General features: G+C 36.4%; 2 protein-coding genes and 1 long non-coding RNA gene across 3 annotated transcripts; 2 read left to right on the top strand and 1 right to left on the bottom strand.

Annotated features, from left to right (window-relative positions):
- Window positions 1-5,023: 5,023 nt before the first annotated feature.
- On the bottom strand, window positions 5,024-6,909 carry LOC106358325. The gene is made up of 4 exons (XR_001272447.3): window positions 6,521-6,909; window positions 6,267-6,429; window positions 6,066-6,169; window positions 5,024-5,676 (listed from the first exon to the last, which is right to left on the bottom strand). It is a non-coding gene; the product is annotated as an uncharacterized LOC106358325 (long non-coding RNA).
- A 7,175-nt stretch (window positions 6,910-14,084) lies between these two features.
- LOC106355294 (uncharacterized mitochondrial protein AtMg00240-like) lies at window positions 14,085-14,567 on the top strand. Its single transcript, XM_013795269.1, has one exon. It carries the CDS (start codon window positions 14,085-14,087, stop codon window positions 14,565-14,567), a length of 483 nt encoding a protein of 160 aa, XP_013650723.1.
- Window positions 14,568-15,496: 929 nt separating this feature from the next.
- LOC106358324 (chaperone protein dnaJ 20, chloroplastic) lies at window positions 15,497-17,399 on the top strand. The gene is made up of 2 exons (XM_013798082.3): window positions 15,497-16,263; window positions 17,065-17,399. The coding sequence occupies exons 1-2, from the start codon at window positions 15,814-15,816 to the stop codon at window positions 17,215-17,217; spliced, it is 603 nt and encodes a 200-aa protein (XP_013653536.1). The 5' UTR covers window positions 15,497-15,813; the 3' UTR covers window positions 17,218-17,399.
- Window positions 17,400-17,744: the final 345 nt, after the last annotated feature.

Genomic DNA, 17,744 nt, shown 5'->3' with positions numbered 1-17,744 from the left:
CTAATAACTTAGCTTTTGTCTACTACACATGGAATCATATGTCTTTTCTAGATAGATGTCGTAACTATTCTTTCAAACTTATTGATTTTTTTCTCATGACGTTAGTTCATGATATAATAATTTTCTCATTTTTATTTTAAGTTTTAGAAGCAGAAAGTGAACATATGAAATTCATTTGTTTTAAAACATGCATCAATCCATAACTGATTGTACTTATTTTATCAATCAACATAAATTTGGAAGAAACCTAAGCCGGAATTTGATCTTCAATACCAACTTTTCAAACTCTAAAGGAATGCAAAAATTTTCTTTTAAGTTTGCTGCTGAAGACATTAACTTCATATAGTAGATAAATTAGAAATAATTAAATGATACAAGTAACAAAATCAAATTTATTTCAACAAGAGGTTCAGAATATCTGTATCAATTAGTTGTATACATGATTTTTTGAACTTTAGTTATATACATGATTGCTCTGAAATTTTGTGAAATATAGACAATTTAGTTAAAAGTAATGTTAGTAAAAAAATTTACTTAAAACTGGGAATTTTACTTTGAAAAACGGGGAATTTTACGTTAATATTTTACTTGTCTTTTTATCAAGACCAATCCCGATTGCATATATCTTCTATTTATTTTGTTGACTAAGGGGATGAATGGTTTTCTCATTACCACCCGCAAACGCAGTTTTTGCGGTTGATAACGGTTGTTGGCGTTTTGCAACGATCGCTAAAACCGATTCAAACCGCTCTAAACTTCATAAATTTAAAAGCTAGTTCCAGCTAGCGTTTGCGGTTGCGGGCAGTTGCGGGAAGATAAAAATTTTTTTTTTTCTAAAACAATATAAATACAAAAATAAAAATATTCAATAAAAAAATTAAAATTGGAATTATAAAAATACTAAAATATATATATTATATTTTAATTAATATTATAAAACTTTAAAATAAAAATATTTTCTATAATTTTTAAAATTTAAAAACTATACCTTTCTGAATATAATTTTTATACTCCCTCCATTTCAAAATAGATGATGTTTTGGAGAGTTTAAAATATTTCAAAATACTTGATGTTTTGATATTTTTATATTAGTTTTAGTTTTACAGAAAACTGTGTCACAAATGATGTTTTATAGTGGGTTTTGTGATTGGCTGAATTAGTTTTACTTTATATTTTTAATGTTATTTTTTAGAAAAAAGTGTATGTCTTAATTCTTGTGCATTCATCTAAAACATCAAGTATTTTGAAACAGAGGGAGTATTTATTATAATATTATTGTTTTTGATATTTTTATAATTATATAAAATGTAGATATTGTTAATTTATTATTTAACGGTTGCTACATTTGGTAGTTAACTAGTCATAAGTATCTGCAAATGCACTAATTTATAATCGCAGAACCAGTCGTACAAAAATCTCTTAGAACCGCTAGAAACCGCAACCATCCGCATCCGCTAACTTTCGCAACCGCAACCGCTGTGTTTGAACCAGTCAGGCCCTAAGTGAACTATAATCAGATCATGGTTTGATTTTATGTTAAATGTATGAGATAAAGAAGATTTTGGACCCAAAAAAAAAGATTTCAGAAATTGATAAATCAAAGTTGATAAAAGAGCGGTACTACCGTAGTCAAATTGAAGTATCATGATTCATGATACAATATTACAAATGAATATAACCAAAATAAGCTTTTAGCGAAAAGGGTTTTGAGTGGATATGTAAGTTGTTACTGTGCGACTAGTTTTTCTCATTTATCTTCATTTGAAACGACGAACAGAAAACGTCAAATGAGATATTATTGATGGTCGTCGAAATACTTTTCTGAAGCAAAGTAAAAAGGAACTTATATAAAGGAAAGAACCAATCAACCTTCGTTGTTTTTTATGCCATGGAGACCTACTAATTAGTTAATATTATTATTTTTTAATGAATGTAAAATTTTATTCAGTCAAACTTTTTTTTACATCAAATGCTTCCATTGTTGATTAGAGAATATAATCAATGAATTAAACGAAATAATCAATTCTTTTGAACTTCAAATCTGAGAGGAATCTTGCATTCTTGATCCAAACCACACACAACCCCTCCCCAAGATTTTCAATCGCCTTTTCCTTTAACTGGTAACAGTTTCAGGCGAATAGTTTTGTCCACACATTTGATCAGAACCTTCACATCCCTTGGCTGCTCTCCATGGCGTCGAGCATTCCATTCTCTCCATAACCTGTGTACCATAACTTGGAAAGTGTAACGAAGTTTTAACTAATTAATTAATATTAACGAATCCGGTTATCAAGAATAATTAGATGTAAGAAATGAACTGATCTAAGTTTACCAATCTTTTACATTTATTTGATGCTTTAGGGTAACCAAGTTGAAGTCACAAGTTTTAACTCCTGATTTTCATTTATTTATATGAATATTTACCATTCATCAAAGAAAACACACTCGAGCCCCAATTATGATGACTAGGTCCTTGTCCGCGCTACGCGCGGATAGTATTTTGTTTTTTTTCTTCATATTTTTGTACTATTATGTCAATTGTTTAGTTTTATAAAATGTTATGTTTTTATTGTAAATTTGGAATTAAAAATCTAGTTTTTGCTTACTGTAAAGTAAGTTAATTTTTTTGAATCTTACCACAATACATTATACATAAATAGAATATAGTTGGTCTTTATATTCTTATTTGGTGTAATATTGAAAATTTTGATGGTTTTTTTAAATTATATATATTAGGATTGATTTTCGTGACTATATTCTATAATTGTCTAAAAAAATTGTTTGTCCTATATAGACATCCACATAAATATGGACTTCTGATAAATTTGTTCATTGAGATATTTAGTTTCACTTTTAACTTTATTCTCTTTTTTGACATCCTCATGCTAGCTTGTGGGGCTAGCCAACTTGGTGCAAAAGGGTTTACAAAAGCTGATTGAGATGCGCGTGATCGGACACCTTTTGCTAGGCTATTCATACGTAATTTTAAAGCTCTAGGAATATAAGCAATAGAAAGTTCAGAAAATTCTTTAGATACAGCATGTATTTCGTTGAGCTCCGAGTCCAACACAGGCCAATCTTTCTCCTTTTGAATAAGCATAACCAGTTGTTCACAGTCGATTGAAAGACCATCTCTCTGTGTCTAAACTTCAGTATCACTTGCATTGCCCATAGCAAACCTTCAGCTTCCGCTTACAGTGGTGATTTGGTGCGTGTATATCGGTCCTTACTCCAAACAGCATTGGAAAGTCACCATCCATTAACACAAAGTCAAGTCAAGATATGTCTCTTTCATTTATCCAGGATGTCTAGCAGGAGCGTTTCTTTGCGAAAGAACAGTTGTGTCTGTTACCTCAACTCCCATGTCAATCTCCATAATCTTGTCTACACGTTGAGTTATCCTCCAACACTATGCTTCAATTTTATTCGCTAATGGGAAAAACATAATTACTACGACACTATTAATGATTGTTTTTTTTGTTAGACCGATACGGCAAACTTATGTTTTATTTAACAAAACTCTTATTTTAATTTTGTATTAAAGAATCAATTATATTTTATATTATCCATAATTTTAGTAAATTTACTTATTTGTCATGTTTTTATTAGGTTTTCGCTAAATCATTGATTTATTATTTATTTTTAGCTAAGTCACTAATTTATTAATTTAAAAATACCCTTAATTAATATTATATATATATATATATATTAAAATGAATTTTTTATTAGTAATATTAAATTTCTATTTTATATTAAAATTTAGTTAGTTTTTCTTATTTGTCATATTTTATTAGGTTTTAGACTTTTAGATAGGTTATTGATTTATTATTAATTTCTAACTGATTCGCTAATGTGTTAATTAAAAGAATACCCTTAATGAATTTTATATATAATTAAAAACGAATTTTATTTTAATCATATAAAATTTATATGTTATATTAATATTAAATAAATGATTTTAAAATAATATAATAAAATTATCAAAAAAATTTAAAATAAGATAATTCTTATTTATATTTTATAGCTATCTGAAAACAATAATTTTATTATAAAAGTTAAAAAGATACAAAAAATTATAATTAAATATTATTCAAGAAAAAAATATTTATATAAAGATATTTTCTAAACTATTTCTAAGATATGAGTGTTTTAAAAAATTTAACACGGGATGTTTAGAACACGGGATTATGCTTATGAGAGAGTGGCTCGGGAATGGGCTTCGAGATGGGTCGTCATGAGAGAAAGGTAAATGGGGGAGACGGCGATTAGGTTATTCAGAGGATGAGAAAGCTGTGTGCGCTTTGGCTTGAGTCTCAACAATACGTAGATTAGGGTTAATGGGCTGGGCTGGGATAAAGTGAATTATCAGATTGATGGGATTAATGGGCTGGGCTGGGTGAAAGTGAATTATCTGAGTTTGGCTTCACTTCGGCTGATGGCGCAAAACAAAAATACGGAGTCGGAGAATGAGTTAGCGCACAGGAAGCCCGATCGTGATTTTAATTTGAAGCCTAATCTGGCAGTGACGTGGCAATTTGATTGGCCCTGATTATTTTGAGCATGTGGCTAGCTTTAGGAAGCTTAAAAATAGTCCCTTTTATATAGTGGGATAGCGCAAATTCAAGTCAAGTCGGTGACAGGTCAGCAAAACCAAATCAAGCTCAACTTTTATCACCACCACATATATAAACAGATCACTTTGACTCTCGTTGGGAACTATATTCCAGCGGTTACCACATCAGCCGTAGAATAATTTGATAGCAAAAGAATAATTGAATTATACTTTTATCTTGCTTCAGCGAAGCTTTCATGAAGCTTGAAGGAAGAACAGTTTGCAACCTAAACTCATGTTCCCTCTCTCGAGTACGGAGTTTAAAATACCTGCAGGAGCCAAAAATATTAGCAAGCTAACTGCATCAACATGACCAAGAATATTGAAACCTTGGATAAATTTACATTTTGAAGCTTTTAAAAAAAATTCGCAGAACAAATTGCAGTCAAGAAGTGTGAGTGTGTTATGATATAAACACCAAACCGAGATACTTTGATAGAGATTGTAAACGAAAAGCACCAGAGGTTCGGTTACACTGAGAATCAAGCAATCAATCACGACAACTTGATATCAGAAAACGCCATTGAAGAGCCCAGCTCAACAACCCCAATGTTTTACAACAGAAGATGCATAAAACCGTAGAACAATATAACTATCGTATTTAAAGAAGATGAGATTAACAGCAAAGCCTCTGTCTCCAATCCAGTCTCTTCCTTCCCTTGCCACGTCATCATTAGTCAAAGAGTATTTACTTCCACTATCACTCTTCTCTTTCTTAAGCTCGCTGATACTATGGACGTATCAGAGTGATCCATCGTGAAATGTTCTGAGACCTCCCCACTGAAGAACAGCAGGGTCCTGAAACTAACCTATACATCTGTTACTAACAACTGAGTTACAGTTACTTTAATCTTTTGAGGCTACTTATCTGCTGCAATGCAAGACTTCTTGTGGATCCTTTTCGTTGGAAGGACTTCCCATATGAAACAATCTGCGAGAAGCTTTCAAGCAGTAGGCTGTTGTATCTGGAACTGCACATGTTCTTGCGAGCTTGCTCAAACAGAGCATGCTTGACAATCCTTGAGGGGCTCCTGTCTAGTTTTGGGCAACAAAACACTCCAAAACTGTATATAAGAGTTCAAACAAAATTGGTTTTCAGTTTGAGATTATAAAATCATGTTCATCGTCATCCAGCTAGCTCACCATGCATTCAGATTATTTGATTTCATCAAGAGAGTTTGACGGGCTTATCCATGAATTAGAATCAATATCATTACAAATACTCATATTTGGGTTTTTTTCTTCAGAGTCCACGGCATATAGCACTAAGATCCTAGATGAAAACTTTGTAGATAAAATCAAGCAAAATATATTCTAGCAACTCAAGGACAACCATAAGAAGTACTTAAACACTCATTTGAAAAAAAGCTCAAAGGAAGTGATCCAATCAGAGGTGAATGTCAATGTTGTAAATTTGGAAAATCTACTAATAAAAAATTGGAGAACTACCAACCTTGTGCAACTGATTGTAGCTGAGTCCATCTATGGCACTGGACCAAAACCAAGAATAGTAATGCTCATTCCAGTGTGATAAAGCCGACATCTTCTTACACTCATCTGTGTTCATCAACCAAATATAAAAAAAAAACAGAAGCAATCAGCATCCAAAGGAAAATTTAATAAATAGACACCTATCTATATGTTATGAGCTTACTTCTCTCTCCCATTTAACTCTTGAATCTCCTTTTCAATCAGCCGAATCAGAGTGTTGCATCTTCTAGCTAGTTCCTGACTCGTGCGGGATTTCACAAACCAGTTAAAACATGAAAAAGGAGGTCATCCCAGTTCCCACACCCAAGTTTTTTGCTCAGTCAGATCTGTTTAAACCAACAAAATTTACCCCAAAATCAAACGCCACAATAGTAAAAATGAAACAAAATAGTGAAAGTAAATGATGAAAACATAGACCATGAATTCGTCGCACTCTCCATTGTAAAGCTTCCCTTTGTTCTGGCCATATTGAATCTCACTTGCAGCCCAGGGTTTCTGCAGCGACTTAGCTTCTTTTTACATTTGTTGAAAATTATCGCCAAAGAGATTATAAGAAATTTCCGACTAATTGGACAAAATCACCAAATCCAATCGGAAATGCGCACAAAGCATTTATCTATCGTTGTATGATAAGAGGAAACTGGGATAACACCAATCATCGATATCTTCGCCGGATAAGGTCTCTTCAAATTAGAAATTTGTGGAATCCAATCAAACTGGATTGGAAATAGGGCTCTTCGCTGGGAGATGACGATGAGATAAACAGATAACTATATTGATAATGACGATGGTATAATTGTAACTCGGTTTAATTTTAAGTATATGGGTTATATATGAAAGTATGTTTTTACATTTAGTCCCAACTTGTAAAATAGGTCCCAAAAAAAATACGCCCCGGTAGAATTCAATTAGGATTCTATTTTAATAGAGTAGATTAGAAATTTGTGGAATCTAATCAAACTGGATTGGGAATAGGGCTCTTCGCTGGGAGATGACGATGAGATAAACAGATAACTATATTGATAATGACGATGGTATAATTGTAACTCGGTTTAATTTTAAGTATATGGGTTATATATGAAAGTATGTTTTTACATTTAGTCCCAACTTGTAAAATAGGTCCCAAAAAAAATACGCCCCGATAGAATTCAATTAGGATTCTATTTTAATAGAGTAGATTAGAAATTTGTGGAATCCAATCAAACTGGATTGGAAATAGGGCTCTTCGCTGGGAGATGACGATGAGATAAACAGATAACTATATTGATAATGACGATGGTATAATTGTAACTCGGTTTAATTTTAAGTATATGGGTTATATATGAAAGTATGTTTTTACATTTAGTCCCAACTTGTAAAATAGGTTCCAAAAAAAATACGCCCCGGTAGAATTCAATTAGTACTCTATTTTAATAGAGTAGATACATTTGATATAAACGGCACCGAAGTTTCAATACGTAGGGGTCATTATCATATATTCCATCCTCCTCCGTTAGATCAAAATTTTCTTACAAGATAACTTTTGAAATATAAATGAGCCATGTCCTCTTAAACATTATTGATCAAACCTCCAGAGTATTTTCCACCCAAAATTTTATAAAATGAATCAATGAATTTTGCTAGGTCTGGGGTTTTTGGACCTAATTAGTTTTTTTTTTGAAACAGACCTAATTAGGTATTTAGAAAACATTATTTGGGTTCGGATCGGTTTCTTTCGAATTTGGATGGTTTCGGGTCCATAATTCAAATACGTATAAAATATTTGTTATTTTTTTTGTACGTAACGGATATTGTTCCTTTCAGATATTTAAGACTCGAATAAAACTCGATAAACATAAAAATACTCGAAACACAAAAAAAATATCCAAAAATCTAAACAAATACCCAAAAATCTAAAAAATATTCAAAAGACCTAAAGTTTTACCCGAAATCTAACCCGAGGAACCAAACAATACCCGAAATTGTTTCTGAATACCCAAAAATATATATTTAAAATCCAAACTATAACCGGAAATTCAAACCAAAAACTCAAAAATATATGTATACCAAAAACATATCCAAAATACACAAATATTTCTAATATACACAAACATTTTGGGTACTTTGGCTCCCAAACAGGTTTTGGGTAGGTCTCAGGCGCGAACAGAGACCCACATTTCCAAATAAAATACGTATTTTTGTCTGGACATATGTGAACCAGTATTTTCGAGTTGATTTTGGTTTCATGGTCCATGTAAAATGTCCATGCGTAAGAGAGAATTACATAAGATTTATACAAAATTCAAAATAAAGTAATTCATAAATTATATAACTTTAAAAAAAAATTCATTTTTTATATAATTCGACTTTGTAACATAATAATGTAAAACAATCACAAAATACTAATTCATATTAAAATTGGTTATAACAAAAGAACTTGCGCTTTCAAGCGCGGATCAATATCTAGTTAATTTGTTACTTGGTCTACATTCTTTTACTCAGCTAAAAAAAAATTAAATGACATTTAATAAACCGATAGAAAATTATTTTGATGAGGTCCAATATAACAAATAGTTGAATAATCAACTAAAATTGATTAGCCAACTAAAATGCCTAACCCTAATCTAATACCAACTCTCGTTGTGTATCCGATGAATCAAACAAGCAATAAATAATATCCGATAATGTCCAACTACAATCCTAAACCAACTCTCGTTGTGAATGGATAACTAGTTCATCAGGATTTAGATTCAGCTTATTAATTACACTCTCGTGTCTCACGATAATCCTATGATTCTAGATTCGAGTTATCAGTCACACTCTCGTTTTATTCCAACTACTCTAGAAACTAGTATGATAATCAATCATGGTGTAGAATTCTGTAAACCCTAGAAATCCTATGATTAGCAATTTGACATTAAGAACATGAAATCTCTAAGAGACTCTTTGTAATTATAGGTTAAAACACGTCGGGACTCTTTGTAAATAAAGGAGACTTTTGGGTGAAACAGAAATTATTGGAAGTTAATTAAAACTCGTCGGATACTAATCAGCACGGGCATCGTTCAACACTCAAAGGGCGTCGCTCGACACTTGCTACAAACGTTAATCCTTGACAGCTTCTTCTTGCGCGTCAGACGGACCACTTTTCAGTAAAACAAGCATAGCTTTTGATATAGGATTCTGATTGACATTAAACATGTCTCTTATTAATCTAAATTTTTTTTGCTTTTTGGATCAATTTAATTATTTCATGGTGGTTCTGTAAATAGCTAGATGTTGAACTTCCTCCTCCAAAGCAGGCCCGGCTCACATGATATGCAACATAAGCAATGGCTTAGGGCACATGGGCTATGTTTTAGAAATTTAAATTACATATTTTCATTATTTTCATATTTTATATATTAGCTTAGGGTCTTAACCAAATTTTGTGATGTTTGGCACGGGCCTGCTCCAAGACTCCATCCCCATTCCCTTTGCTAGTGAAATGTAATGACAAAAGAATGTAATAACAACTGTAGCCATCTTCGGAACTATGCCTCTCTCTCTCACTTGGTTTTAAACCGGTTCTACTGTTGCATCCTACTGAGCTTGGTTGGTGTTGGCCATGTTCCTCGGAACCTTTGCTCTGCTATTTCCTACTAAATTTCTTACATTCAGAGACAAATCTTAGTATTCTTATGTCGGAGATTCATGTGGATGGACCGGTTTCCTTTCGCTGGTTCATCATATTTAATTGTGAATTGGTTTAGTTCGGTTTAGAAAATACATGTATATATATAATAGTTCGGTTTCGGGGAGAGCTCGGTCGCTACGTAGCGACCAAGCTTTGGTGAGAGCTCGGTCGCTACGTATCGACCGAGGTTCAGGGAGAGCTCGGTTGCTACGTAGCGACCGAGCCGTTTTTGTGCTTGGTCTCTACGTAGCGACCGAGCTTCGGTGAGAGCTTGGTCGCTACGTAGCGACCAACTTTTGCGCTGGTTGCTACGCGGCAACCTTGTTCGTGTCTTTCTTTGATTTTTCGTGAATGTGTTTTCTCTGCAAGATTGTTCGTAAAAATAAATCTTTTTCTAAGATTTATTTTTCGTAAAAACGTTCATGCCGATTTTTACGGACTTTCAGACATTGATTCCGTCGTGACCGATTTTGACCCCAACAAAATATCCACTTGTAGAGTACTCCTTCCACCAAGACGTATCGCGCGGATTGGGTCTTAATATTTTGGGCCGCCCATTTTTCCGCTGGGAGTTTCCCGTCGGCGATGTATGCGAGGATTGTTTTTGTCCAAGATTTGTCGAATCCATACTCGGATTGTTCTAAATTCTTCATTGGCTGAACATCGACTTTGTCTGGATCGCCGTCGGGTGCCTCGATTAAGTTTATTATGACGGGCGGCCCGGTGCTAGGGTGCTCTATGAATTCTACGGGAATCACTCTGCTCATACCTGGATCTGAACTAGATGCCAAGGCAGCTAGGGCGTCAGCCTGTGCGTTTTCGGCACAAGGAATCCGGGTTTGAGCAAATTGGTCAAAACTTTGAGCCAAGTTTTGAACGAGTTTTAAGTAAGCATCCATTTTCTCGTCCCTCGCTTCGAATTCCCCGCTGTATTAACTTGCAACTAGTTGGGAATCGCAGTACGCGTGAATATTACGTATTTTTAGGCCGTGAGCCAATCATAAACCTGTGATTAGGGCTTCATACTCGGCTTCGTTGTTCAAAGTGTGGAAAATCACTCCGAATGATTGTTCCAGTACTTCTCCTATTGGCGACGTGAGTCTGACTCCGACTCTGGAGCCTTGTTTGGAAGAGGATCCGTCGACGTGGAGGGTCCAAGTCGAATCGGGTTCCTGGTTAGTCGTGCACCCTGTAGGGAGTTCTACTAGGAAGTCGGCGAGCACCTGCGACTTCGCGTAAGATTTTGCTCGGTACTCGATATCGTACTCGCTCAGCTCGATTGCCCATTTTGCTAACCTTCTAGATTGACTGGGGCTATGCAGGATTGTCGTAGTGGGAACGATGTGAGTACTACGACTGTATGGGACTGAAAATACGGCCTTAGCTTTCGTGCTGACATTAAGACTGCAAGCGCGAGTTTCTCAATCATCGGATAACGTGTTTCTACATCGAGTAAAGTTTTGCTTACGTAAAAGATGGGTTTTTGTTCGCTACGTTCTTCTTGGATGAGGATGCCGCTTACAGCCGTGACCGACACCGCGATGTACAGGAACAGTGGTTGTCCTTCTACTGGTTTTGCGAGCACCGGGGGAGTGGCCAAGTAGTGTTTCAGCTGTTGGAAAGCCTTTTCGCACTCTTCGGTCCACCCGAATTTTTTATTTCCCTTCAAGGTGTCGTAGAAAGGAAAATAATTATCTCGGGGATACCATTTCGATCAGTGCGGTGATCTGTTTAGGGCTGGCCTTGATCCCGCAGAAGGTTACGAGGTACCCCAGGAATTCTCCAGATGCTACTGCGAACCGACACTTAGCGGTGTTAAGCTTCTTACTGTGCAGGTTCAGCCTTTCGAAGCACTCTTGGAGGTGAGTGATATGATCCCGCTCTTCGAGGGATTTGACGAGCATTTCATCAATGTACACCTCCATTGTCTTTCCGAGTTGTTCGGAGAACATACGGTTGACGAGTCGTTGATAAGTTGCGCCGGCATTCTTAAGACCGAACGGCATCACCCTATAGCAGTAGGTTCCGCGGTCGGTTATGAATCTGGTTTTTTCCTGGTCGTCGGGGTTCATCATGATCTGATTGTACCCGGAGAATGCGTCCATGAAGGATAAGAGTTTGTTCCCTGCTGTCGCTTCGACCAAGCGATCGATGTGTGGTAGTGGGAAGCTATCCTTTGGACATGCCTTATTGAGGTCCGTGAAATCGACGCATACTCGCCACTTTCCTTTTTTCTTTTTCACAACGACTGGGTTAGCGAGCCAGTCAGGATACCTAACTTCCGTTATGGATCCGACTTTGAGAAGTTTTTTGACTTTGTCATTGACCGCGCCAACACGCTCGGGTCCCAGCTTTCGTCTCTTTTGCTTGATAGGTTTGAAAGTCGGGTCGACGTTGAGCTCGTGGCACGTGATGTTGATATCGATCCCTGGCATTTCCTCTGCGGCCCATGCGAACGTGTTCAAGTTCTTTTTCAGACAAGCAATAAGCTCAATTTTCAGAGACTCGCTCAGGTTCGCGCCGATTTCGACACATCAGTCTGGGAATGCTTCGTCTAAGCATACCGAGACAACGGGCTCGCAGGTTGGTTTGCGCTTTCCCTCCAAGACTTCAGCTGCTCGTGATTGCCAAAAGACTTTGGTTTCGTCTTGTTCTGGGGCGTTGCCCATGGCGGATGATTTCTTTTCTTTTTAGGCGTTACCTCCGCTAAAGGGTTCTTTCGCTTTAATTCTGCGGCGAAGCATACTCTCGAGATTCTCCGATCTCCCCAGATGGTCTCAATTCCGCGAGGGGTTGGGAATTTGAGACACATGTGGTAAGTTGACGGGACTGCTTGCTTCGAATTCAGCCATTGAGTTCCTATGATCGCGTTATACGACGCAGGTCGATCGATGACCAAGAGCTCCACGATTTTTGTCATGCTGCCGGCTTTAACAGAGAGGTTGATTGTGCCGAGAGTCATGGTTGCCTCCCCCGAAAGTCCTACTACTGGATTCGGATCTTCCGCTCTTTTGGATGGGCAGATTCCCATTCTCTCGAGGGTGCTTTTGAAGATGATATCGGTCGAGCTTCTGGTGTCGACCAATATCCTTGCGATATCGATATTCTGGATTGTCAGCTCAACGATAAGGAGATCATTGAGAGGTTTGACCGGATCGGTCGTTGCTCTTTCCTTGAAGGAGATAGCATCGCTGCCTGTTCGATCAGACATACCGTGCCTCGGACATTTGTGGTGTTTTTTGAGTTAGATAATCCGATGCTGCCCCATTCTAGCGCCAAATTGTGAGAACCGAAATTCGTACTGTCGATTTTCCGTAAAATAAGGAAAGATAGAAAACCTAAATTTCTCAGAGGTCCCGGATTATCTGCGTAAAGACATGAAAAACGAAAAAGACAAAGTAAACAGAATACTGAAAGTAGATTGCACAGAGGCGTATTATTGATTGGTAAAAGAACAAGGTTACAAAATTCGCGAGACATAAGACAGACATGGTTTCGCTAGCTGAGTTTATCTTAGAAAAAGAACGAAAAGAGTCTAAGTAAAAATCCGGCCGCCAAAATCCTAAGTTTTTCTAAGCTAGCCGAGTTCTCCTAGGTCTCCAAAAATTCTCCTCTGCGTCCTCGGCTCTGGCTCCTCTTATATATGCCTCATAAGTCGATTTTCGCGGAAATATTCATTTTCTTTTCGATCTTCATCATTATCTTGGAAACTTTACATTTATCTTCCGATTTCGCGAGATTTATCTTCTGCTGCAAATAAAGATACGTCGTCATAGCATCGTTGGGCTTGGCTTTGTTTAAGAAATCATAAGTGGGCTCTTAGCCGCGTTCTAGGCCTCTTTGGGCCGTTTTTTTACTTAAGCATTTATTACGATTTCTTCAAAAGAAATTGATGCGACATCGACTTGTCGAAGAAGTTCATATTTCTCTTATAGTTAGACGAATATGGTGTCACGTTAACCTTCGTCTTTTATACGAAAACCATGAACTTTATTCGGGAATACGAGTTCTCACGGTTCTTATTATAAGGATCCAATGGCAACTCCGATCGATACGAAACAAGAGCGAGTTCGATACCGTCTTGGGAGAGGAGCATTGCGGACCGGATGAGAACAACACGATCGTCCCAGCTCGGCCATCAGCCATGGCCGAGCTGGTCGTGCGTTTGATCCGGCTCGGCGGATGGCCGAGCTGGTCCCATGTTCGGTCTAGCTCGGCTATCCGTCGAGCTGGACTATTTTTTTTGTTCCGGGGTTCATCTCTCTTTGACACTTATCCTCGAGAGATATTTCCGAGAGTGTGTCGAGAAGGTTTCCGCGAGTAAATATGATTTTAGACGTTGATTCCGAGATAACCATTTTTGACCCCAATAGTAGTTCTGATGGTATTTATTTATGTGAACGAAAATATGCATTAGAACTACTGAAGTTTGTGGATATGTTGGACTGTCGTCCTTCTTCGGTTCCCATGATTCCTAATCACAAACTTTCCAAGACAGAGGGTGAGCTTCTTGATACCCCTGAACGCTATCGAAGACTGGTTGGCCGGTTGATGTATTTGACCATCACACGTCCTGACATTACGTTTGCTGTTAACAAGCTTTGCCAGCACTCCTCTGCTCCGCGCTTACCTCATCTTCGTGCGGTATACAAAGTTCTTGAATACATTAAAGGAACTGTTGGTCATGGATTGTTTTACTCCGCTGAAGAGGACCTTACATTAAAGGAATTTGCGGATGCAGATTGGGCATCTTGTCAAGACAGTAGACGTTCAACGGCTGGTTTTACCATGTTCATGGTTCTTCCTTGATATCATGGAGATCTAAGAAGCAGAGGCTGAATACAGAGCTTTGGCTCTCGCTACTTGTGAGATGATGTGGTTATGTCAGTTACTTCGTGACTTACGCATCTATCGTCTACCTATCATGGTGATCTGTTCGGATAGTACAGCTGCTATATACATTGCCACTAATCATGTCTTTCACGAGCGGACTAAACACATTAAACTTGATTGCCATACAGTCCGGGAGAAGCTCGAGAAAGGCCTACTTCGTACTGTACATGTGCGTACAGCTGATCAGGTGTCTGATATCCTTACTAAACCTTTATTCCCTCATCAATTTCAGCATCTCATATCCAAAATGAGCTTGATCAACATACACAGCTCATCTTGAAAGGGACTATTGGAGATTCATGTAGATGGACTGGTTTCCTTTCACTAGTTCATCATATTTAATTGTAAATTGGTTTAGTTCAGTTTAGTACATACATGTATATATATATGATTGTAAAACTGACCGTTAACACTGAATGAAGATAACTTCATTTTCATAACAAACTCTCTCTCTTCTTATACAATATAATTGTATGAAACACATATATGTATGTAATGCATGTCTGAACATGAATAAAAACTAATATATAAAATTTGAAGCAATGTATCAAATATCAACCGATGGTTAGGAATTAGAAACTAAGAAAATTCAATAATACAAATCTGATCAAATCAAATCTTTAAACAATTTATTATTATTAGATAACACAGAATTCTGAAATCTATTTTAAAATTCTAAAACTTGCAGATTTGAATAAAAATTTTAAAATGATAAAATTAATAGCGGTAGATTTAATTTAGATTTTCAAATTTACTCTAAATTAGAATGCACAGAGCATCTCCATATTCTCTACCGTCAATCTACAAAATGGCAAAGTATACAATGCAAAGTATACAATATTATAGTTTCCTTTCCATTCCTTTCGAATCTGCCTGCACAAGTTAGAGCTATTTTCTTTTTAGTTCTTTCTACAACTATTTTTTAAGTACAGTAGAACCACACAAAAAAAAAAAAAAATTATATTTTCAATAAATTCCTTCTAGAAATTTCAGTCCCAAAACGACTGCTTTATATTAACAGAAAATGACAAAAGTACCCCTAAAATCCACAGGTTACTCTTCAGAAACTGTTTCATCTCCTCTCCTCAGTTCTTACTATTTTATCTACGACGCGAGTTCTGAACAACACTAAAACCAACTTACAAAACCTGAGATCGAAACAATGAAATGTTACAAAGGGTCAGCCATTCTCGCTACCGATTACTACCCTTTCCTCTACAAACGACCAGTCTTTTCTCCGTCCGCTTCGTTCCCATCTACCACTATCTCATACCCGGCCCGAACCCGATTCTTATCCACCCGGATCCAAGCCAGACTCACCCAAGACGATCCAGTTAAACAATCTGAGGATTTAAGCTTCTATGATCTCCTCGGCGTCACCGAATCCGTTACTCTCCTGGAAATCAAACAAGCGTATAAACAGCTTGCTCGTAAGTATCATCCCGATGTTTCGCCTCCGGATCAGGTCGGGGAATACACAGATCGGTTTATTAGGGTTCAAGAAGCTTACGAGACTCTCTCCGATCCTCGCCGGAGAGTTCTATACGACCGAGATTTATCAATGGGATTCTCATTTTCGTTCTCAGGTCGACGCAGGAATCGATACGATGAGGTATATTCATATGCACATCCTTCTTCGTCTGCTTTCTCCAGAATCTAACCGGTTTCCGGTTTTTTAATTTTGCTTATTTTCGTGATAAACCGAATTTTTTTTTATTTTTTGAATTGACACCAGTGTTTCGTTGTATGGTTTGGAAATTTAAGAGTACAATAATTTAATTATGTCACACTCTCATTTACTCCCAGCGATGTTGAGATTATTGATTAAGATCTTTCTGTTCATATGCGGACAAATACTGTTCAATATTATCCGCAAAATTTATCTACTCATTTTTTTTTTCAATACCTAAAATTTACCGAAAGATTCGAGAACCTTGTGTGTAACCTTGTCGCCAGAATTGACCACTTCCTTTGTATGGTCCAAATAAAAGACACATTTTTAATTTATTACATGAAAAATTGTTGCTTTTTATTGAAGTTAGGATTAGTTGATTCAACTGGAAAAGTATTATTAGAGATTACATAATCGAATGATGTTTAAAACTAAAGTAGCATTATATTATATGGTTTTGGATCTGTAGAAATTACAGGTCTTGGCTCCCAACCTCCTGACTTGAATATATAACTCAAAAGTTGGGATTAGTTTGAAAGCAGTGGACTAGAAAATGTTGACATTTCCAACGCTGAGACTCTGTTCCACTTGCTTCTCTTATTCGACACTATATGATTTTACTGATCTTTATAATTCAATTATTTGTTTTCAATCATTCTCCTATATGTTGAACTTGAACCAAACCATATGTACTCAATCCGGAACTGATTTGAGTTTTTTGGTGATTATTTATGAAAGCAGGAAGTTGTGGAAGAGAAGAGTGAGTGGAAGAAAAAATGGCAAACTCAGCTCTCAGGGCTAAAGAAAAGAAGCCATCAGAAAGAAAACAACTCAATATCTTGGGCTGCTAGAATGCGCCGTCAACAGCACATGTCTGAAGATTCTTCTTCATAACCCAAAACGCCAAATCTATTCGCCTCGTTAATGTATAGGTTATAAATTGTTGATGTAATATAGAAAGCATAGTATAATTATCCACGAATTTTATATATGTATATACACTTTGCTGTACCTATGTCAATCGGCAGGTATATCAAAAACCCTAATCACTAAAATAAGTTTCTTTTGTTTGTGCTTTTGAATTGTTAGCTTTGCTATGGAATGACCTGAATTTGAGTTCTGGCAGCATCAGTTTGCAATAGCAGTGTTAGTACGGCCAAGCGTGGTCCTGAGCACAGTGAACTGAAACATCGGCATATGACTTAAAAGATTTACATAGAAAGAGGTTCCTGAATTTGCGAATTTTTTTTTTTTAGAAACCCCTTACTAAATTGTTTTAGGCCTCTATCATCTCAGGGATGCCCCCAAGTACTCGGCAAACAAAACAATTTGGTTTTTTTTTGTAACAACTCAAAACAAAACAATTTGTTTGATATAAAAAAGAACAGTGTTGATGTTGGAGTTCTAGGCACGGTAAAAAA

The sequence above is a fragment of the Brassica napus genome, chromosome C8 (genome assembly GCF_020379485.1).
Source record: "Brassica napus cultivar Da-Ae chromosome C8, Da-Ae, whole genome shotgun sequence".
NCBI classification, from domain to species: Eukaryota; Viridiplantae; Streptophyta; class Magnoliopsida; order Brassicales; family Brassicaceae; genus Brassica; species Brassica napus.
Note: the sequence above shows the minus strand (reverse complement) of the source record. Positions and strands in the feature narration are given on the sequence as shown.

Bases quoted from the DNA above. Each gene is read 5' to 3' on its own strand.
- LOC106355294 (XM_013795269.1), top strand. From the start codon at position 14,085: ATGATTTTAGACGTTGATTCCGAGATAACCATTTTTGACCCCAATAGT.
- LOC106358324 (XM_013798082.3), top strand. From the start codon at position 15,814: ATGAAATGTTACAAAGGGTCAGCCATTCTCGCTACCGATTACTACCCT. The intron at 16,264-17,064 runs GTATATTCATAT...TTATGAAAGCAG, and splicing joins GCAGGAATCGATACGATGAG to GAAGTTGTGGAAGAGAAGAG.